Source organism: Bombina bombina, chromosome 7 (genome assembly GCF_027579735.1).
Source record: "Bombina bombina isolate aBomBom1 chromosome 7, aBomBom1.pri, whole genome shotgun sequence".
Lineage (NCBI taxonomy): Eukaryota > Metazoa > Chordata > Amphibia > Anura > Bombinatoridae > Bombina > Bombina bombina.
The window spans coordinates 605942182-605967399 of NC_069505.1; the positions used below are offsets into that span (position 1 = coordinate 605942182).

General features: G+C 37.0%; 1 protein-coding gene across 2 annotated transcripts in view; it reads right to left on the bottom strand.

The window, feature by feature from the left end:
• Nucleotides 1-21675: 21675 nt before the first annotated feature.
• LOC128635611 (uncharacterized) overlaps nucleotides 21676-25218 on the bottom strand; it is a 119499-nt gene continuing 115956 nt past the window's right edge. For both annotated transcript variants that reach the window (XM_053688674.1, XM_053688675.1), the window contains exon 7: nucleotides 21676-22943. In XM_053688674.1, coding sequence (XP_053544649.1) covers nucleotides 22833-22943 — 111 coding nt within the window. In that variant the 3' untranslated portion in view covers nucleotides 21676-22832. The remainder of the gene's footprint in view (nucleotides 22944-25218) is intronic.

Below are 25218 nucleotides of genomic sequence, written 5' to 3' on the forward strand. Positions count from 1 at the left end.
GCAGGTTGTGACGGAACTACTAGACAAGTTGGAGGATATGGAGAACAGGAGCAGACGCTGTAACATCCGTCTTAAAGGCATCCCAGAATCAGTAACATCTACAGACCTCCCTTCATACCTTCACCAACTATTTTGTGCAATCACAAGAATAGACACATCCACAGAAATTGAAATTGAGAGGGCCCACAGAGCACTCAAACCCAAGCCCAAAGCAGATCTCCCACCCAGAGATGTCATTGTGGCCTTCCTGAGATTCCCTGAAAAAGACAAAATCCTCAGAGAAGCAGCAAAACAACCTACTTTTAAATTCAGAGGTAATGTGGTACACTTCTTCCAAGATCTTAGTAATAGAACTTTACAAAGAAGGGGAGCCCTGAGACCCCTAACAACTCTTCTACGGAAAAATCAAATCCAATATAGATGGGGTTACCCCTTTGCCCTTCACATATCAAAGGACAACAAATTGCTGACAATAAAGGACGCTGAAGGGATCCCAGATATATGTGAAGCTCTGGGTTTGGAGCTACCTCCTGCTCAAGGCCCCACATCTTCCACAGACATACCAAAACCACAAAGGATACCTATGAAGTCACAGAGATCTCAGTGGACAAGAAATCCTACAAAGAAACCTAAAAACAACTGATGGACTGTTTTGAAACCTTCATGCTCTAATTCTCTTTCAGTCTCACCCGAGATTCTCTGGTTGGAGGGACACGATGACTGAATCTTCAGGCACCCCATTTACAACCAGAAGCTGCCTCTCTACAACATGGACATAGAGTCAGGAACCTGTTGGGTTTGTGGTTGGGTTGTTGTTTAGTTTAACCATTAGAGTTTAATTCTTGTTAAGTTTGTACAAGGTTCAAGGAACTGTAACAGGGTGGCCAGAACTAATATCTATAATATTACCACTACGTTCTCTAGAAAACCTCTTATAATAAGTAGTACTTTAAGCAACAAGAGGGTAGATAGGTGAAGTCTCCTCGGACTCAAGGTCCCCTTGGAAATTACTTTTTTTCAATGTTTAGTCAAGCTATAGTTTTTTTGTTATTTATTCCAGGTTTAATAATATGGGCCGAGAATGTAATGTATAATTTGATTAACCTGTTTTATTTTTTCTTCTTCTTCCTCCTTTTTCTGTATCTCCCCCTCTTTACCTCTTCTCTCCTTCCCTCACTCCCACTCCCAAAAAGACCACAGATACTCCGCAAATGCAGAAGCAGAGCTGATACTCATCTGGGAACTCTGGATTCACCAACTTCAGATAGGTCTCACACTTGGGGTCAGGTAACCAAGAACGCACCAATACATATTGATTCTAAGACACCACTCAAATACTCAGATGGCTAGTACCAACATCACGTTAGTCTCACACAACGTGAGAGGCCTTAACTCAGATACTAAAAGGAGGAAGGCTATGACACAATATAAACATTTAGGGGCCAATGTCATTTTCCTCCAAGAAACCCACTTCATGACCTCCCAAATACCGAAATATTGGGAAAGACAATTCCCTTTACACTATCACTCGACGGTTAATCAGAAAAAAAGAGGGGTGTCTATACTCCTCCACTCCTCTCTAAATTTTTGTCTCACTGACTCCATTATAGACAAGGAAGGGAGATTTCTTATCATTAAGGGCACTATAAATGATACAGAAATAATCTTTTGCAATGTATACGCCCCTAATGAACACCAAGAACAGTTTTTCACTAACCTGTCCTACCTCCTGACTAGCTGGAATGCAACCAGAATCCTCCTAGCAGGGGACTTTAATGTACCTCTATATACACAGACTCAAGCCTCAAACACCCCCATCACGGCTGCCCAACATAGAATGAATAAAAAGACACTATCAATTCTCAGCACAATGGCAGGACACAACTTACTCGACACATGGCAGGCAATGTACGGCAATACAGCTGACCACACATTTTACTCCTCAGCACACCGTAAATACTTCCGCTTAGATTATATCTTCTCAAGCCAGATCCTAACATCAAACATTGTATCTTCCTCTATTCAACCATGTGTATGGTCTGATCACTCAATAGTCTCACTTAAATTGTCAGGAATTCTTCTGCACAACAATACTAAAAGCTGGTCATTTGACCCATTATCTTTAAAATATCCAAACCACAAAGAGACGGTCCTCAGACACATGGAGGAATACTGGAAACTTAACACAAACACAGTAGATAACCCTTTACAGGTGTGGGCGGCTCATAAAGCGGTCATGAGGGGACTATTAATCCACATGAAGTCACAGGCTAAACGCAAAACGAAAACTATCTTTGACTCACTTCAACGGGACATAGCTAACCTTGAGAAACGCCACAAAATTTCTGGCTCACCCAATCTCTATAAGACACTATTAGAAAAACGACAAGCACTCGACAAATTGCTTTCTGACCAATCTTCCAGGGCGGGGTTGAGGCTTCAGTCTAAATATTTTCTTTATGCAAATAAGCCAGACAAATTCATGGCCCATAAAATTAGAAGCAGAACAAGAGACATGTCAATCCCATATCTATATAATACTCAGGGGGTCCTTACATCAAACCCCAAAGATATAGTAGCCTTATTTGCAGCCTACTATGGTTCCCTGTATGATGGCCAGAAGGTAACCAAATCAGAATCCACAAGGAACTCCCTTGACACTTTCCTAGAGGAAGCGACTTTACCCAAGATAAGCGAACAAGACTTAGAATCCTTAAATGCTGACATAACAGACAGAGAGGTCCTAGGGGTACTCAAAGATTTAAAACCAGGCAAGGCAGCAGGCCCTGACGGGTTCCCAGGAGATTATTACAAACAGTTCAAACCCACCCTCACCAAACATATTGTTCAATTCTGTAATTCTATCCTAAAAGGTCAAAAAATCCCTTCTGAATTGTTAAACGCTAAAATTATAGTACTCCCGAAACCAGGCAAAGATAAGATGGTGTGTCAAAATTACAGACCAATATCCCTCATAAATCAAGACCTCAAAATTTTCACCAAAATCTTAGCCAACAGACTCAAACCCCTACTCCCCAAAATGATCCACCCAGACCAGGTGGGCTTCATTCAAAACAGAGAGGCGCCAGACAACGTTAGGAGAATGGTATCCCTGATTGATTATATACAAGAATCAAAAACGCCTTCTCTGCTCCTATCCCTGGACGCTGAGAAGGCGTTTGACAGGGTCGACTGGACCTATATGCAAGCAGTGCTGACCAAAGTAGGCATTTCGGGAGAATTCATGAGTGCTATACAAAATATATATTCCACCCCCTCAGCAAGCGTAAGAGCTATGGGTCACCAATCCGAAAGCTTTCCTGTCCTCAATGGAACCCGTCAGGGATGTCCTCTGTCTCCATTGCTATTCGCAATATGCATAGAACCCCTGGCCCAACAAATTAGACGATCCCCTGACATAACTGGTATCAAAATAAAACAGAAGGAATACAAACTTACGCTCTTTGCAGACGATGTCCTCCTCTCCATGACGAGACCAATGATAACACTGCCGAACCTCTACCAAACCTTTAATTCCTTTTCCTCTATATCAGGTTATAAAATCAACCTGGAAAAGTGTATGGCATTACCTATACACCTCCCGGATCACACCAAAAAGCTCATAGAGGCTAATTTTGAGTTCAAATGGGCCAAACACTCTCTCAGATATCTGGGGATTAATCTGACTACAAGTTCCAAAACACTATATAAGGAAAATTACCCCTCTATATATAAATCTATTAAACAAGATTTAAATAAATGGAGCAAACTACGATTCTCATGGTATGGTAGACTTTCGGCAATCAAAATGATGGTATTACCAAGGATCCTATACTTATTCCGTACCCTACCAATCAGTATACCAGCCCCAGACCTAGAGGATCTCCAAAGACACATAACTAGCTTCATTAGAGGAAATAAAAAAGCTAGGATACCCTCGTCAGTTCTCTCTAGAAACAGACAATTGGGGGGGGTGGGAGCACCAAATCTCAAGCATTATTATCAGGCAGCCAGACTCGCACAGACAGCTCTCCTAAATGATCCTGAAGAGGACATTATTTGGACGCAGCTGGAAACAGACATCTTAGGACTTTCCCCACGTGACCTGATCCTCTGGGACCCTAAACGATGCTTTAGAAGGAAACAATACGAAAACCCAATAATAGACTTCATGATCAAGCAATGGTCTAGGCTGACTACCTCCTTGAATCTACTCCCCACGCACTCCGCTAAAGCCACACTCACAAGCCAAGTTAGACAAGAATTGGTCCCTACCATCAAAAAATGGGAAAATAGGGGTCTCTATAGGATAGCCGACATTATTGAGGGAGGCAAACTGATGAGTTATACACAATTACAAGAAAAACTCCAACCAATTAAATTAGAATGGTTCCTATACTTACAACTAACTTCCACAATTCATCCCCTACTACCTCTTATAACTAAGAACTTGCCCTCCACATTAGAAAACATCTGCAGCACCTCATCCAGACCCAAGAACACCATTTCCAAGCTTTACCAAGCGATTCAGCTAGCATCAGACAACTCCAAAACCTCTATACAAATCAAATGGGAAAAGGATACTAGTAAAGATTACGAGATACAGGAGTGGTACACAACTCTTTCAAGTGCAGGGAGAGGATTATTGAGCGCAGATATGTGGGAAAACTGCATCAAAACCAACTTCAGATGGTATTTAACACCGTTGATAACCTCACACTCTACTAAAGATAAATCTAGACTTTGCTACAGAGGCTGCGGGGAGATGGGGGACTATAGACACATGTGGTGGGACTGTACTTATTCACATAGGGTATGGAACCGACTATCTAGATTCTTTTTTTTTTTTTTTTTTTTTTTTTTATAATAATTTTTATTGAGGTTCTTAAGTTAGGCATACAAACAGTATAAACACAAATGAAATTGCCATTCAGTACAGAAGGTAACATGTACAGTCCAGCTTAGTTCCATATCGGTAAAGTTAACATTCTGCACAGCTCTCCAATGACATAAAAGAAAAAAAAAACAGTTGTAAATTGCAAAATTAGATACATAACGCCTATTCGTAAGGTAACCTTCCATAACAATGCTAATATGCCACTCTTGGGCCTTAACTAAGGAAACATATCTAGTAGTAAGGGAAGGCATAATGGAATGGAGAGACCACTCTTGGATCTCACTATGCTAACCTCATGTTTTATTTTTCTAAGTGATAGTGCGGGATACACCCTTAGTTATAGCCATCTTATTTTGCAAAACTATAATCCCCAAAAAAGAAAAACAATGGCCTCTCTTGGGCCTTAATCTATAGTATTTGTTGATAGGGGAGCTTGGTAAGGGGTATGAAATAATAATGAAACACATAGGGTTTTTTTTTTTTAACCCTTAAAACAATAGTATATATTAGACAACCTTGCAGAACTAATAGTAGAGATGAACTAGGTGTATTGGTATACTGCAAGATTTTGCTAGAGATAAAGGTAAATAAGGTGCGGTATATGCAAGATAAACCGCGTATTTAGGCCTTCTACTAAGGAAGGATTATTATGGGGGGTGGGGGGGTAGGAGGTGGTAATTTGCGTATGGTAAATAGATAAAACATCTGATTATCTTACGAGTGTGCCGAATAATTGTACCTGTAGAGAATTGCAGTTGAGATAACGTGTGTAACATCAGAATTCTCCTATAGGTGTCCAACATGCCCATCCGTGCTCATTTTACAAAGTGAATTAAACTACGTGAGATATGCTAGTCATCCAACTATACCAATACTAATTTTTAAAAGTATCATGCTGATAGTATAGTGCTCTATTTGTATAACCTGGATACGTAATAACCATAGTGCTTCTCCAGTAGGTGAGTAGGGTGAGTAAAATACCGATGGCAGTACCCAATGTAGTTAACCACTATTTGGAGCTAAAGGGTAGGGCATTAACCAGGCCATATGAGTTTAGAACAAAAGAGAAATAGGTGAGTATAAAAGTAGTTAAACCATTAAATAACTCCTCCCTAAGAACATAAATACACTAACTCCCGGATGTGGGCCCACCATCCAGGACCAGGATATCCGATATGATTAACACCTAGGGAAAGGGAATTGTAACAGCCTGTGTTGTGCTGTAGCTTAATTTTAATGCTAAAAAAAAAAATGACACCCTGCCTGGCATGCCTAAAACTGTAATGTAGGAACTTCCTCATATCACAATTCAACCATCAGGGCTATGCAAGAAAACCAACAGTGTATTACAGAAATGATGTCAGAGTACATGCCCTGAAAACTAACAGTTATAAAAATTAGGCACTGTGTGAACTCTATAAGTAACTACATATGTCAATTACCTTATTAAGCAAGATATTAAGATGTTCACTTAAACAGCTACATTGGGGGTCAAAATTAAATCTAGACTAATAGGTGAGCACCAGGGGATCCCATGTCTAAAGGGAGAAAAAAGAAAAATGAGTAGTTGCAAACATAGGGAATTGTGTAACGTCCAGTTAGCTTATGTCTAATAATAAAAAATAGAAAAAAAAGACAAAAAAAGAACCCAACTAGGTACCCTCTAGCACAGAACTCTGATTAACGGGCATAACACAAACAATGACCTTAATATGAAATATAGAGATAAAAGAGCTGACTATATCAATAACAATGTCTATTATCTCCTGAGGCGGCTTCTGCGGTCAGCTCAGCCCACTTCATGGTAAGACAGGTACACCTTTAACATCATGGCTTCTTCCCCACACAGACATGGTCTCATGGAATGTGGAGGATCATGCATAGTCCGTGGGGTCTCTTTAGTAACAGTAGGTTCTGGGAGTTTAAGCACAGACAGTCCTGTATCCTGGGCAGGGGTCTCTGTTCGACCAAGTCCATGCAAGGAGACATGCCGGCAAGTGATGAGCACACATGGTGCTAATTCTCTCTGCGGCAGAGATCTTCTCAACTTTGACAATCTGTCATCCTTTTGAACCGTCGCCGGGCCCCCTCCAGAAGAACTCACCTCAGCAGTCTTTTTCTCTGAACCGGAGCTTAGGGATTTTAATAGCGAGCAGCCTATATCGGATTCAAGTTTCTCCCGGGGTGAGCATGTAATTGTAGTTGAAGCGCTAGTCACATCGCGCTCTCGAGAATGCGAGGTGCCTGTAGCCGGACCCGGTCGTATCATCACGGTTGTGATCAGGTAGGTGAGGTCCGTCTCTAGGTTCCGGAAATGCACATCTATCAATTGTAGCATAGCCTGCTCCCAGGCCTCCATGTTAGAACCGTGCTCTGGGCTTAGCAGACAGATTGCCCGCAAACCGCCTGCCGTTGCCCCTAGAGAAGATGATAGTGAGTGGCTACTTAGGCTCAGTCGCTTAGGAGGTGGAAGTTTATGGAGCTCTGGTTCTTCAGTCGATTTCAGAGTCCACTAAGAAAGGGCCCGGCAACTAAGATGGCGGAGTTCATTGGGTGGCGGAGTAGAAAGTCTAAAAGTTGGTGTGCACTTTCAGCATAGATTTCTGTCAGCTCTGCGTTACTGCATGGGTGTCAGAGGGCACTTTGATGAGAAATCAGGGAAAGTGAGGCAAATAATATTGCAATATATTGTGTATTTTAAATTAGAAATCAGGAGCTCTGTCTAGACACGTCTAGCCTCTTCGGCCGTTGGCTCCTCCCCCCCGACTATCTAGATTCTTAAGCTCACTCCTAGACAGCCCGATAAGACTGACCATGGAGCAAGCCTTGCTCCATGCCAGACTTAAAGAATTCAACAAATATATTAATCTGTTTATCAGAATCACTTGCACAGCCACAAGGATTTGCATAGCCCGTCATTGGAGGGAGGGTGCCCCTTCCTGGGAAGAAATCCAACTTAAAATTAAATTTTATTACAATATGTCGGAGCAGGCAGCTTTCCTCCTAAACACCCAAGAAACTTTCCAGAAAGTATGGTATTACTGGATATTAAATAACGTATCCTAACAGACTAGCCTACTATGTTAGGACTCCCCACACAGATAGAATTGCACTCTAGTTCAACAGGGTCCCCAAACATGATAGTTACAACAAAGTTCATTAGGTGAAAAAATAACCCCACTTACAATAAAGGTCTTCTTTTTCGACACAAATTGGTGCGGAATGGTCTGGAGATATTCCCTTACCCACTCCCCACCTTTCCCTCTCCCTCTGTCTCACTCTACTTTTCCCCTATTTTCTAACACTTTATTTCATCTTTTTTTTTGGTATCAGGTATTAGAAATGGGCCTTTAGTGTCAAGAAGGACACAATATAATTCTCTATCTAGATTAAATAAGAGATTCCATGTCATAGGACTATTGGTCCACAATGTATGCTACCAATAAATTATCTCATGTTAGAGCGGCCCTACTAGTTTGGTCTAGATGTAGTAATTGAACGATTCATTGCTATGTATATTGCATTATTTCACTTACTATGTAACTTAAGAAAACCAAGATTTTCGTTTTCTTGATTTGTTTTTTCATGTATATTTCTTTTCTCTTGTCATTATACCTTTCACAACAAAAATGAATAAAGAATACTTTATCATAAATACAAAGATAAGGTCATCAATGTATCTCTTATAGAAAGAGATACATTGTCTCAAAGGGATTTCATCCCCAAATATATGGGACAGCTCCCACCAACCTAGAAATAAGTTGGCGCAAGAGGCTGTCCCACATATTTTTAGATAGAAAACACCCTCGAATTTGCAAAAGTTATGTGTAAGAAGAAATGACGTGACCTCTATCACAAACTCCTGGAACGCATTGGTGTAATCAGAGTATTCTCAAAGAAAAAAACGTATTGCTTCTAAACCTTTGGTATGTGGAATTGAGGAGTAGAGTGCAGTTACATCCACTGTGAGCCAGGAGTGTGTGGAGGGTATCCATTCAATAGCATTGACCAGTTTCAAAATGTGTTTAGTATCCCTAAGATAGCTGTTTAATGAGATTACCAAGGGATAGAGTATGGCATCAAGCCATTGTGACAAATGCTCTAAAAGCGAGCCAATACCGCTGACTATGGGACGGCCTTTCACCTCCCTCAGACTCTTGTGGACTTTTGGGAGGTGATGAAAAATAGGCACTACAGGGTGGGATACATATAGAAAATCTGCTGTTTCCTTATCAATAAATCCCTTTTCCTTAGCATCATCCAGAAGCTGCGATAATTGTCTCTGAAAGATCATAGTAGGATCAGAGGGCAAAACCCTGTAATTATGTACATCCTCTATTTGGCGTTTTGCCTCCTCAATATAAGCATCCCTATCAAGGATAACAACAGAACCCCCCTTATCTGAGGCCTTAATCACTATGTCCTTATTCTGTTTCAATTCCTCAAGAGCTTTTCTTTCGACACAGTTAAGGTTGAATTTAGATCCATTACTATGTATTTGAGAGTGTAATGTTTTAAGATCTTTTTCTACCCTTTTATAAAAGGTTTCCAGGATTGTTCCCCTGCTGTGGATGGGATAGAATGTTGAAGGATTTTTGAAACCAATAAAGCTGTTAGAAGTACCTTCCTCTCTCTCTGTCCCAAAATTATCCCAAAAGATGCTATCAAGTGTGACTTCATCACAGGCTTGTTCAAAAGTACCATATGGTTTGCCCCTGAAGGGGACGGTCCGGACAGGGACAGAGGAAGTTTCACTGTCGCAGAAATGTCTGCGTAGAGTTATATTTCTAATCAACCTATTCACATCCACAATGGTTTGAAATATGTTAAAGTCATTTGAAGGGGCAAAATTGAGTCCATAACCCAAGACCTAAATCTGAGTTTGTGTCATGATCCGGTATACATGCGCTCAGGACACAGACTCTCTGGGCAGTGGTAGGGATTTGAAGACATTGAGGCAGCATGAGAGAGAGATGTAAGGAATCAGTAGTTGAAAGCAGTGTTTGTAATTGTAGAGTCTGAGAAGAGATACCATTAAATGCTTTAAAAACAGACTGATGGTGACTAGAGACAACATCCAGCTTGGTGTTGACAGTATCATGAGGCAAGAGAGGGTCTGGCACTACAGAAACTGAAACAGGAGATTCAGGCTGAGTTTCCTCTTTGCGCTTCTGATTTTCTGTAGACAGAAATACTTTCTTCTTCTTTTTCTTACGGCTAGATTTAGATTTTTGTCGGTAAAGACCCGAAAAGCTAACGCCGGCTTTTTTCTGGCCGCACCATAAAAATAACTCTGGTATTGAGAGTCCACATAAAGGCTGCGTTAGGCTCCAAAAAAGGAGTGTAGAGCATATTTAACGCAGCTTCAACTCTCGATACCAGAGTTGCTTACGCAAGCGGCCAGCCTCAAAAACGTGCTCGTGCACGATTCCCCCATAGAAAACAATGGGGCTGTTTGAGCTGAAAAAAAACCTAACACCTGCAAAAAAGCCGCGTTCAGCTCCTAACGCAGCCCCATTGTTTGCTATGCGGAAACACTTCCTACGTCTGCACCTAACACTCTAACATGTACCCCGAGTCTAAACACCCCTAACCTTACACTTATTAACCCCTATTCTGCCGCCCCCGCTATCGCTGACACCTGCATATTATTATTAACCCCTAATCTGCCGCTCCGTAAACCGCCGCTACTTACATTATCCCTATGTACCCCTAATCTGCTGCCCTAACATCGCCGACCCCTATATTATATTTATTAACCCCTAATCTGCCCCCCACAACGTCGCCTCCACCTGCCTACACTTATTAACCCCTAATCTGCCGAGCGGACCTGAACGCTACTATAATAAAGTTATTAACCCCTAATCCGCCTCACTAACCCTATAATAAATAGTATTAACCCCTAATCTGCCCTCCCTAACATCGCCGACACCTAACTTCAATTATTAACCCCTAATCTGCCGACTGGAGCTCACCGCTATTCTAATAAATGTATTAACCCCTAAAGCTAAGTCTAACCCTAACACTAACACCCCCCTATGTTAAATATAATTTACATCTAACGAAATTAATTATCTCTTATTAAATAAATTATTCCTATTTAAAGCTAAATACTTACCTGTAAAATAAATCCTAATATAGCTACAATATAAATTATAATTATATTATAGCTATTTTAGGATTAATATTTATTTTACAGGTAACTTTGTAATTATTTTAACCAGGTACAATAGCTATTAAATAGTTAAGAACTATTTAATAGTTACCTAGTTAAAATAATTACAAAATTACCTGTAAAATAAATCCTAACCTAAGTTACAATTAAACCTAACACTACACTATCATTAAATTAATTAAATAAAATACCTACAATTATCTACAATTAAACCTAACACTACACTATCAATACATTAATTAAATACAATATCTACAAATAACTACAATGAAATAAACTAACTAAAGTACAAAAAATAAAAAAGAACTAAGTTACAAAAAATAAAAAAATATTTACAAACATAAGGAAAATCTTACAACAATTTTAAACTAATTACACCTACTCTAAGCCCCCTAATAAAATAACAAAGCCCCCCCAAATAAAAAATGCCCTACCCTATTCTAAATTACTAAAGTTCAAAGCTCTTTTACCTTACCAGCCCTGAACAGGGCCCTTTGCGGGGCATGCCCCAAGAAGTTCAGCTCTTTTGCCTGTAAAAAAAAACATACAATACCCCCCCAACATTACAACCCACCACCCACATACCCCTAATCTAACCCAAACCCCCCTTAAATAAACCTAACACTAAGCCCCTGAAGATCATCCTACCTTGTCTTCACCTCACCGGGTATCACTGATCCGTCCTGGCTCCGATATCTTCATCCAACCCAAGCGGGGGCTAGACATCCACTGAAGAAGTCCAGAAGAGGGTCCAAAGTCTTCATCCTATCCGGGAAGAAGAGTAGATCCAGACCAGCAACCATCATCTTCCAAGCGGCATCTTCTATCTTCATCTGATGAGGACCGGCTCCATCCTGAAGACCTCCACCGCGGACCCATCTTCATCCGGCGACGTCCAACTGAAGAATGACGGCTCCTTTAAGGGATGTCATCCAAGATGGCGTCCCTCGAATTCCGATTGGCTGATAGGATTCTTTCATCCAATCGGAATTAAGGTAGGAATATTCTGATTGGCTGATGGAATCAGCCAATCAGAATCAAGCTCAATCCGATTGGCTGATCCAATCAGCCAATCAGATTGAGCTCGCATTCTATTGGATCAGCCAATCGGATTGATCTTGATTCTGATTGGCTGATTCCATCAGCCAATCAGAATATTCCTACCTTAATTCCGATTGGCTGATAGAATCCTATCAGCCAATCGGAATTCGAGGGACGCCATCTTCGATGACGTCCCTTAAAGGAGCCGTCATTCTTCAGTTGGACGTCGCCGGATGAAGATGGGTCCACGGTGGAGGTCTTCAGGATGGAGCCGGTCCTCATCGGATGAAGATAGAAGATGCCGCTTGGAAGATGATGGTTGCCGGTCCGGATCTACTCTTCTTCCCGGATAGGATGAAGACTTTGGACCCTCTTCTGGACTTCTTCAGTGGATGTCTAGCCCCTGCTTGGGTTGGATGAAGATATCGGAGCCAGGATGGATCGGTGTGATACCCGGTGAGGTGAAGACAAGGTAGGATGATCTTCAGGGGCTTAGTGTTAGGTTTATTTAAGGGGGGTTTGGGATAGATTAGGGGTATGTGGGTGGTGGGTTGTAATGTTGGGGGGGGGGTATTGTATGCTTTTTTTTACAGGCAAAAGAGCTGAACTTCTTGGGGCATGCCCCGCAAAGGGCCCTGTTCAGGGCTGGTAAGGTAAAAGAGCTTTGAACTTTAGTAATTTAGAATAGGGTAGGGCATTTTTTTATTTTGGGGGCTTTGTTATTTTATTAGGGGGCTTAGAGTAGGTGTAATTAGTTTAAAATTGTTGTAATATTTTTCTTATGTTTGTAAATATTTTTTTATTTTTTGTAACAGTTCTTTTTTATTTTTTGTACTTTAGTTAGTTTATTTCATTGTAGTTATTTGTAGGTATTGTATTTAATTTATTTATTGATAGTGTAGTGTTAGGTTTAATTGTAGGTAATTGTAGGTATTTTATTTAATTAATTTATTGATAGTGTAGTGTTAGGTTTAATTGTAACTTAGGTTAGGATTTATTTTACAGGTAAATTTGTAATTATTTTAACTATTTTAGCTATTAAATAGTTCTTAACTATTTAATAGCTATTGTACCTGGTTAAAATAAATACAAAGTTACCTGTAAAATAAATATTAATCCTAAAATAGCTACAATATAATTATAATTTATATTGTAGCTATATTAGGATTTATTTTACAGGTAAGTATTTAGCTTTAAATAGGAATAATTTATTTAATAAGAGTTAATTAATTTCGTTAGATTAAAATTATATTTAACTTAGGGGGGTGTTAGTGTTAGGGTTAGACTTAGCTTTAGGGGTTAATACATTTATTAGAATAGCGGTGAGCTCCAGTCGGCAGATTAGGGGTTAATGTTTGAAGTTAGGTGTCAGCGATGTTAGGGAGGGCAGATTAGGGGTTAATACTATTTATTATAGGGTTAGTGAGGCGGATTAGGGGTTAATAACTTTATAATAATATCGGTGCGGTCCGCTCGGCAGATTAGGGGTTAATAAGTGTAGGCAGGTGGAGGCGACATTGAGGGGGGCAGATTAGGGGTTAATAAATATAATATAGGGGTCGGCGGTGTTAGGGGCAGCAGATTAGGGGTACATAAGTATAACGTAGGTGGCGGCGCTCTGCGGTCGGCAGATTAGGGGTTAATTATTGTAGGTAGCTGGCTGCGACGTTGTGGGGGGCAGGTTAGGGGTTAATAAATATAATATAGGGGTCGGCGGTGTTAGGGGCAGCAGATTAGGGGTACATAAGTATAACGTAGGTGGCGGTCGGCAGATTATTGGTTAAAAAAATTTAATCGAGTGGCGGCGATGTGGGGGGACCTCGGTTTAGGGGTACATAAGTAGTTTATGGGTGTTAGTGTACTTTAGAGTACAGTAGTTAAGAGCTTTATGAACCGGCGTTAGCCCAGAAAGCTCTTAACTACTGACTTTTTTCCTGCAGCTGGAGTTTTGTCGTTAGATTTCTAACGCTCACTTCAGACACGACTCTAAATACCGGAGTTAGAAAAATCCCATTGAAAAGATATGATACGCAATTTACGTAAGGGGATCTGCGGTATGGAAAAGTCGCGGCTGAAAAGTGAGCGTTAGACCCTTTTTTGAGTGACTCCAAATACCGGAGGTAGCCTAAAACCAGCGTTAGGAGCCTCTAACGCTGGTTTTCACGGCTAACGCCAAACTCTAAATCTAGGCCTTAGAGAGCTTAGATAACTGACATTTCTTCCCAGTATGTAAACCAGATGTCTCTTCTTCCGGCTCTGAATCTGTCCAATCTAACGAATACATGGGAATATCAGAAATAGGAAGATCAGTATTTCCATGAGAGGTTTCATGATGGGAGCTGTCTGTATCATCTATATTGTAAATATAGGTACCAAGGATGTCATTATAGCCAATAGGTTGAGGTTTTGCCTGAGTTTGTGGCAAATTAAAGTTGCGCTCATACCAGTCTAGTGCCAGTTCAGATGGATCTGTGAAGTCATCCTCCTCGTTGACATATTCAGACTCAGAGTCAGTATCACCGGGATTGGAATCACAAACAGGAGGAGTAGATGGTATTCTAGAACAGTAGTCCTGTCTATTTAAATCTTTAAAGATCTGAATTTTTTCTGCTGAATCTATGAATACATCCTCTTCAGTTACATAGTCAGACTCAGAATCAGTTTCACAAAATGGAAATCACGAACATGAGTAGATAAAATTCTAGAAAAGTGGTTCTGTCTCTTTAAATCTTTAAAGATCTGAATTTTTTCTTCTGAATCTATGGTTACATCCTCTTCATTTTCATAGTCAGATTCAGGATCAGTTTCACCAAAATGGTAACCACGAACATGAGTAGAGGATACTCTAGAATGGGAGTACTGTGGGAAGAGTATCCTGTACGTGGATAGATGATATTCTGTGATTCATAGTTGCTAGAAGTTATTGTAGAATAAATGAGAGTGCAACATTTGTATACAATATATTCTGACTTCACTGTGACTTATAGTTACTTAATAGGAGTAGCTGCAGGATTTAATGAGAGAAAAATATAGCAATGTGGAATGTTCAGGCTTTAGAGTAAACTGGTAGAAGATTGACACTTAGATGCAAACTAAGGTTTGTTGCATGTTCACAGTACATAATATTATATATAGCTGTATGTCAGAATTAAGCAGAGCAGCACAGGTGATAGTCAAGTTGCACGTTTAAAAGGCATCAATTACTGTTTGTGCATATATTGGAGAATCACATGAAAGCTTTTAACTGAACACACAGATGCAGAGTTCTGAATATGTTAACATATTTGTAGAAGGATATTTCAGCTATGACAACTTGTTGCAGAGAATAGTAATACAGTTCTGAGTAAGATGCTGTTGTTATAATTAGAGAGTGATGATAACCAACAGTATGCTTGATTTATAATAAAGTTCAGAGTTTGTTAAGTAGCAGTGTCCAGGTAACAAAATGGAATTATTTGGATACTTGCGATTTGCTGATTTTAGGCAGAGGAAATAGGAAAGGCTGTATCTTGAATAACTTGGTTGAATTCATGCAGGAAACAGACCTGTGTTCATGATCACAACTTCAAAGTTAATGCAAAGCACATTAGACCTGAGAAGGCTTAAAAAGAGGCTGAGGGAATCAGGTGCATGAATGATTAATCAGGCAGGCAAGCTGAATGTAAATACTGCCCAAAACAGCATGAGTGTCAGAAATCAGGAAAGGCAGTCTTAAAGGGATAGTGGCATTAGGCTGTGATATGTTACAGTTTGTGTTAGTGCCTTACTTGATAAATTAATTACATTGTGGGTTTGTACATTATTTGAGGCCTGTTGCCCCTGAGTTGATATCTGTTCTGTGTGTCCTGGGATGACCCCCCCTCGCGTGGGTTGTATCTGTACTAATGGAAAAACCTGTTCTAACTGTTGTCTGGCATCTTCAATCCCGGGTGCCTTTTGAGAGTTTAATGCAACTCAATGGTAATTGGGTTGTGTATTATATGAATCATATTGTCCTCCTATTTTACTCCTAACTACCTGATCATTCATTGGTTGTCTAGTATAAAATATGTTTTCATTGTTAACTGGTCCCATATTGTTAGAATAAGAGGAGCCTGGGGAGTGATTGGGTCTATATTTTTCAGAATACTAGGTCTCACTCTATTGGTATCCTCCTTCCCAGAACTGTCATCTCCAGAAGATACCTCACTATCTGAGAAGTGTACCTGCCTACTTTGATTGTTACGTTGTGACCCTCTCCTACGTCTATTTCTACCTCTACCATATGATCTATTAGAGAAATCACTATTGTTTTTTAACTCTCTCCTCTAGGAGAACCTTTGCTTGCAGTTCCATACATAGACAGTATTGGCATTGTAATCAGTTACATCTCTAAGAACTTTGGTATTTTTCACACTAATAATCTAATTTTTAACATCCGCTAAAACTGTTTTCAAAGTAATATCAAACTGAGCATAGTTAGGATCAATCTGACGTGCCAAAAGTTCATTTTGTACATCACTTATATTTTTCCTCAAATCTTCTAACTGTTTTTCTTTAAATGCAATCAATAAAAACATTAAGCGGGTGGAGCATTCACTCAGAATCTCATTCCATGAATTAATAAAGTCAGTATCTGTTGTTTCAAAAATAGGAAACTTATTAAGTTGTAGTCCTCTAGGTATGATCTTAAGGTTCAGGTATCGCTCCAGGGTCCAAATGTCCCATTGCAACTTAGTTTCCTTAAGTAAAAGTCTTTCAGTCTCAATAAACAAATTGCTCAAAGTAAGATCCGATTTATTTGAAGAAAAGATTTTGTCAAGTTCCTGATTAGAGGGGTCCCTTTCAGAAAAGGGTAATAAAGAAAAATATTGTGGTGGTGGCTTATCTGTCACCAGAACCCCTGTTACAGATCATATCTCTAGCGTGTAGCTATTGCAAAATATCTGTTTTTTAGGTTAAAATTTTTGTAGATAATCAAAGATTGAAAGTATTAACTTGTATCAATATACAATATATAATATTATTATGTTATTTAAAAATGTAGTCTATGTATCTGAGAATATCTTCCCGGTTAGCAAGCAATATCAAATTTTTGCAGTTTCGGTATGTTGTAATACGGCATTGAAATGAATGAATACAGTTTATTATTTTAAGTTTTGTAACATGTAACATTTTTAAAGCTATGTACTCTTTGTTAGCACTTAATGTTTAATGTACTAATCCTTGGCCAATAATACAGCGAAGAAGCCTCACGCCCCCGGTGAGCCTTGGGGGGGGGGGCGTGTCTGTTTGTTTGGACGTCATAAAAGCCTAAAGGCGCTAAAATTCGAAAAGTTAATTTACACCACTTGATAAAGCCCGACCGTAGTTCGGGGGAAACGCGTCGAGGAACAGAAGAACAGTTTAACACATCTGTGTGCACGGCATTTGTGTTATCAGCAGCAGGCAGTCCAGATGCCTTGCAGATACCTGAGCCGGTGTTGGGAACTTTGTTACCATCTGTACCAGCACACATAGAGACGATTACCAACCTATTATCATTTTAATCCAGTAAGTGCAACAGTGTGTGTTGCATGTGTTTTATCTAATAAATCTTCACTTGAATCGTACCCTGTGTGCGCCTCTCGTTCTCTCTTTTTTATGTTTTCTACGCATCAAGTCAAACAAGGATCTTTTTGACTGAACTGAAGCAGCACCGGAGAAAGCCAGCCCTGTAACGGGGAAAAGTGTTTTTGTACAGACTTAAGGTGAACTAATTCAAATAGTGACAACACCTAAGTGACTATTATATCCTGTGAATTTGAACAAGGTACTGTGTTCAACTACATGGTGGGCAGAATTTCCAAGCTTTAGCATATTATTGAGTTTGCATTTATACATTTCTATGTCCATTCCAGTATTTATCCATTATAGGTTTTTAGTGGTACAATCTTTGTTCTATTAATCGATTTATAAGAACAGGGAAAAATATTTTAATTGTTGTTTCATATAGATATAGAAAACTAACTATATCCTAATACCAATTTTTAACCCATTTTTTTACTACAGAAAATAATTTTTCTGACCATTGATACTTTTTAATTTTTAATATTGATTTTTTATTCAAAATCAACTGCATATATATATACCTTTTTGAACAATATAAAATAGGCATAACAAGTTAAGCGCAATATCATTTTGTATAGCAGTCTTTGAAAGTTATTTAAATATATATATATTTATGTGATAATATGTGTATATACATATATATTTATGTGTTACTATGTGTATATACATATATATTTATGTATTAATATGTGTATATACATATATATTTATGTGTTACTATGTGTATATACATATATATTTATGTGTTACTATGTGTATATACATATATATTTATGTGTTACTATGTGTATATACATATATATTTATGTGTTACTATGTGTATATAAATAAATATTTATGTGTTACTATGTGTATATCCATATATATTTATGTGTTACTATGTGTATATACATATATATTTATGTGATAATATGTGTATATACATATATATTTATGTGTTACTATGTGTATATACATATATATATTTATGTGTTACTATGTGTATATATATATATATTTATGTGTTACTATGTGTATATACATATATATTTATGTGTATATACTTATATATTTATGTGTTATTATGTGTATATACATATATATTTATGTGTTACTGTGTGTATATATATATATTTATGTGTTACTATGTGTATATACATATATATTTATGTGTTACTATGTATATACATATATATTTATGTGTTACTATGTGTATATACATAAATATTTATGTGTTACTATGTGTATATACATATATATTTATGTGTTACTATGTGTATATACATAAATATTTATGTGTTAATATGTGTATATACATATATATTTATGTGTTATTATGTGTATGTACATATATATATTTATGTGTTAGTATGTGTATATACATATATATTTATGTGTTATTATGTGTATATACATATATATTTATGTGTTAATATGCATATATATAAATATGTATATCATATGTGTATATACATAAATATTTATAGTTGTTAGTATGTGTATGTACATATATATTTATGTTACTATGTGTATATACATATATATTTATGTGTTACTATGTGTATATACATATATATTTATGTGTTACTATGTGTATATACATATATATTGATGTGTTACTATGTGTATATACATATATATTTATGTCTTAGTATGTGTATATACATATATATTTATGTGTTAGTATGTGTATATACATATATATGTGTTAATATGTGTATATACATATATATGTATGTGTTAATATGTGTATATACATATATATTTATGTGTTACTATGTGTATATACATATATATTTGTGTGTTACTATGTGTGTATATATATATATATATATATATATATATATATATATATATATATATATATATATATATATATATATATTTATGTGTTATTATGCGTATATACATATATATTTATGTCTTACTCTGTGTATATACATGTATATTTATGTGCTACTATGTGTATATACATATATATTTATGTGTTACTATGTGTATATACATATATATTTATGTGTTACTATGCGTATATACATATATATTTATGTGTTACTATGCGTATATACATATATATTTATGTGTTACTATGTGTATATATGTATATATATGTGTTACTATGTGTATATACATATATATGTATGTGTTAATATGTGTATATACATATATATTTATGTGTTACTATGTGTATATACATATATATTTATGTGTTACTATGTGTATATACATATATATTGATGTGTTACTATGTGTATATACATATATATTTATGTCTTAGTATGTGTATATACATATATATTTATGTGTTAGTATGTGTATATACATATATATGTGTTAATATGTGTATATACATATATATGTATGTGTTAATATGTGTATATACATATATATTTATGTGTTACTATGTGTATATACATATATATTTGTGTGTTACTATGTGTGTATATATATATATATATATATATATATATATATATTTATGTGTTATTATGCGTATATACATATATATTTATGTCTTACTCTGTGTATATACATGTATATTTATGTGCTACTATGTGTATATACATATATATTTATGTGTTACTATGTGTATATACATATATATTTATGTGTTACTATGCGTATATACATATATATTTATGTGTTACTATGCGTATATACATATATATTTATGTGTTACTATGTGTATATACATATATATTTATGTATTACTATGTGTATATACATATATATGTATGTGTTAATATGTGTATATACATATATATTTATGTGTTACTATGTGTATATACATATATATTTATGTGTTACTATGTGTATATACATATATATGTATGTGTTACTATGTGTATATACATATATATTTATGTGTTACTATGCGTATATACATATATATTTATGTGTTAGTATGTGTATATACATTATATATTTATATTTGCAGTCCATCGCTGTGCAACTTACACCCTTCGCTGATTGCATGAGAACTTGGCTCCCATTGGAGGCCATGGAAGCTGCTTTCGTGAGAGCAATGATTCCGTGCAATGTGAACGCGAGGTCTTGTGAGCAATGCACCTCACTTATCATAACATCACACATTTTATTTGCGTGTGCTGTTATGACTAAGCTGAACGTTAATATAATAGCTACATAAATCCATGCGCAGAAAAGCTGTCGCTGAAACAGCCTGAGGGTTCCTTTTGTTAAGCTGTGATTGCAACTTGGAGCCTTAGAGATGCAGGCTGGGAGGAACATGCCCCAATTATAGATTAGAGGCAACCGTCTTAAAGGGACTGTGAACTGTAATATTTTCTCCCCTTTAATGTGTTACCAATTATACATTTCACCTGCTAGAATGTATTCAATTGTTTACAAATATCTCATTAATCTTTATTTTTGCATTTTAAATAACCGCATTTGCCTGTGATGTCCCGAACTGTACTGATTATTTCAATACGTATGTAATGGATATAGAAGAGCTGTGTAAATGTAACCAGCAGAAGAAATTACACCACCACTTGGAGGTAGGAGAGATAAGTTATAAAATGTTAATTTTCAATTGTACTGTGGGGCACAAGTTTTATATAAGAAGTCCCCTCTAATAATTTTAGAAACTCAGACTCAAACTCAAATTTTTTTTTAAGCAGGGTTCTGTACGAGAGACTCTGAAATTACAATATAAGGTCTAAAACAAATGCAAATATTTTCTGTGGGTTTTTCTCATACAATTTATACTCTGGAGCTGATCATGGAAACATTTTAAAGAGAAATCCAAAACGTTTATTTCATGATCCAGATAGAGCGTGTGATTGTAAACAACTTTCTAATTTACTTCTTTTATCAAACCTTTGTTGAAAAACAGGGACATAAACTCAAAAGCGTGCATGTGTCTGGCGCAATATATAACAGCAGTTTTGCCAGAATTTTATCCATTTCCAAGAGCACTAGATGGTAGCACTAGGTATCTCTTCAACAAAGAATAACATGGGAACAAAGCAAATTGAAACTTCTTTTTTTTTAATTGTCTGAATAACAATGTAACATTTTTTGGGTTTCATTTCCTTTTAAAGGGAAACCAGTTTTAAAGTGTATGGTCCCTTTAAATCATCCCTGTCACATCCAACCAGGATGGTTGTAAAGTCTTGCTCTCCTGCAATTGGTTGCACAAGAACAAAGGGGCGTGGCTGTATTTGCTTTTCCTGATATACCAAACAGACAAGTTCCTGGCTGTGAACCATGTCTTATGTTTAAACAATGGGGAAAATAATGTCTACTAGAAGCAGTTTTGCTCATGTGTTTGTGATGTAAATGCATCTATTTAACACTGAAATGCATCAATTAATATCTCAGTTTTGTATTCTGTTATTTCAGCACCTATAGTCATGTTAAAGATCCAAAACACAATTTATTTTTCTACCATGATTCAGACAGAACAAAACAAATTAAACAACTTTCCAATTTACTTCTATTATCAAATGTGCTTCATTCTTTTAGTATCCTTTGTTGAAGGAGCAGCAATGCACTAATGTGAGCTAGCTGATCACATCTGGTGACCCAATAACAAGAGACATATATGTGTGTAGCACCAATCAGCCACTATCTCCCAGTAATGCTTTGCTGCTCCTGAGCCTACCTAAGTATGTTTTTCAACAAAAGACACAAGAGAGCAAAGCAAATTAATAGAAAATAGATTATGTAAAAGTTGTTTAATATTACATGCCCTTCTATGCAATTATATGAAATGTGTTTCAGCATATATTTATGAAGATATGTGCAGACAAGGTTCTTATGGGGAGGACCTCATACACATGCATTCACCATCTTTACATGTGCAACCAATTGTGTGTGAGCAGGGCTTGTCAGTCATCCAGGGCTGTCTGCCATTCACAACTTCGGAGGCTTTAAGTGAGCCTGTACCAAAATGGCCCACAGAAATACTTAGCCAGTTTAATAAATAGGGCCCATGGAGCTAGATGTAATAAAACCCTCTGCTCTCAAACTCATAAACTAAAAGAGTGTAACATGATTGAAGATTAGCGTTGTGAATATAAACCCACAGTAACAAACGGATCCTATACCCTTCACTGTTTACATAAATCTCTTATTTACATATAATTAAATATCAATTAAATTGTGTAAAAGTGATGTGATTCCTCTTTATCCAGATGCCACACCGAGAATTCTGTAATTTATCGCCAGGATCGCCAGTTCCTGTCTCAGCATTTCTTTATGCACTAAAGGCAAAAAGTCGTTCCAGCTCCCGTGCATCTGTTTATTAAGGAGAAATAAAATGTGAAATAAGTAATTATTTGTCACCTTTTTACTTGTTTCACCACAAGCAGATTTATATTGAATAAATAATAAAATACAATAAATAAGTTGCCGCAATTATATCTTTAATGGCCTGTGCAGGTGGTGATTAAATTGCTACAACAGATTTCTTTTTAACACTCTTACTAGTGACATCAAACAGTGCCAGTCCACAAACAATTTTTTGATTAAACAGATGTTAGACAGTTTGTTTTATGGTTATATACTTGCTAGAGATTATTGCAATACCTATTATTCGTCATTTTAAATAGAGTTTACCTTTTATTTGTTATTTTTACACATGTGTGAAGTGTCCATTGGATATTTATTTTAGGATGAATGCACATTCGTCACGAAAATAGGATTTTTATTTTTGTAAAAGAAAATTTAAATCTGAATGAAGGAACCAACTTAAATTAAAGAAAATAAAAAAATTGTTAGTTTCCTTTAATTTTATTTTTAAGGGTTAAATACCTTAATGCACTCTGGAGAGCTCGCTAACCGGAACCTATTCTTGCCAAACTCAGCGTGGTCAGCTGCCAGGACCTGCACTAATGTTAGTTGTCAGTGCGGCCGATGCTCTGGGAAGAAAAGGATTGAGTTTAGCGATCTCTCCAGAGCGCATTTTAAGGAAGTATTTTTAGCTACAGGTGAACTTTTTGTTAAAAGAATGTCACTTTTTAATGAAAATTAGTTTTTCATTTTGTTTTAAACTAAAGAAATACAGAAAAGTACAGGCAACAAATATTTGGGGAAACTTATTTCTTTGAATATCCGAAATGACAATTTGGTCCAATACGACATTTTCCGGCCTGCACATGTTTTCTGTCTAATACTTCCCGTCACAGCCCTACAAGGAGACTGTGGTCTCTACATTAAGGTTTATCTAGCCAGTTGTTATAAATCTTCTAGAGTAACATGAGCTGGTTTACTATAAAGTGAATAGACTAGATAACAGGGAGTCAGATTTGTTCATGCTCAGATCAGGCAGATGTAACCTAAGCTGCCAACATATCATTTATCTTATCTCCCAGAGGGAAGGGGCTGCACTGAGAATTTCTAAGAGTCATTTTGCAAAAAAAAAAAAAACAAGTTGTTTTCTGTTTCTTTCATGTAATTGGCAAGAGTCCATGAGCTAGTGACATATGAGATATACAATCCTACCAGGAGGGGCAAAGTTTTCCAAACCTCAAAATGCCTATAAATACACGCCTCACCACACCCACAATTCAGTTTTACAAACTTTGCCTCCTATGGAGGTGGTGAAGTAAGTTTGTGCTAAGATTTCTACGTTGATATGCGCTTCTCAGCATTGTTGAAGCCCGATTCCTCTCAGAGTACAGCGAATGTCAGAGGGACGTGAAGGGAGTATCACTTATTGAATACGATGATTTCCCTAACAGGGGTCTATTTCATAGATTCTCTGTTATCGTTCGTAGAGATTCATCTCCTACCTCCCTTTTCAGATCGACGATATACTCTCAAATTTACCATTACCTCTACTAAAGAACTGTTTTAGTACTGGTTTGGCTATCTGCTATATGTGGATGGGTGTCTTTGGGTAAGTATGTTTTTATTACTTAAGACACTCTCAGCTATGGTTTGGCACTTTATGCAATTATATAAAGTTCTAAATATATGTATTGTACTTATATTTGCCATGAGTCAGGTTCATGTATTTCCTTCTGCAGACTGTCAGTTTCATATTTGGGAATGTAAACACTTTAAGAATTTTATTTCTTACTTGGGGTTTAGTCTTCTTTCAATTTGACTACTTTTTTGCAATTGCGGGTGTTAGGCCAGCGGGTGCGTTAAATGCTAGACTTTATTGCGTCATTTTTGTCGCAAACTTTTTTGGGCGCGAAAATATACGTTTATGACGCAACTTCGTCATTTCCGGCGTCATACGTGACATCAAGACCTTTCACACGGCAGCGTCATTAGTGATGCAAGTGTGTCATTTCCGGTCTTTTTTTGCGCCAAAAAAGTTTACATTACGTTGTGCGTCATACTTGGCGCCAAATTTTTTTCATTATTTCAATACCCCATTGATGTTTGCCTCCTGCTTTCTTCTCTATCAAGAGGCCTATGCTTTTGCATTTTTTTCCATTCCATTTAAGGAAATAGATCATTTTGCTTTATATGTTGTTTTTTCTCTTACATTGAGCAAGATGTCTCAATTTGATCCTGTCTCTGAAGTTTCTGCTGGAACATTGCTGCCTGACATCGGTTC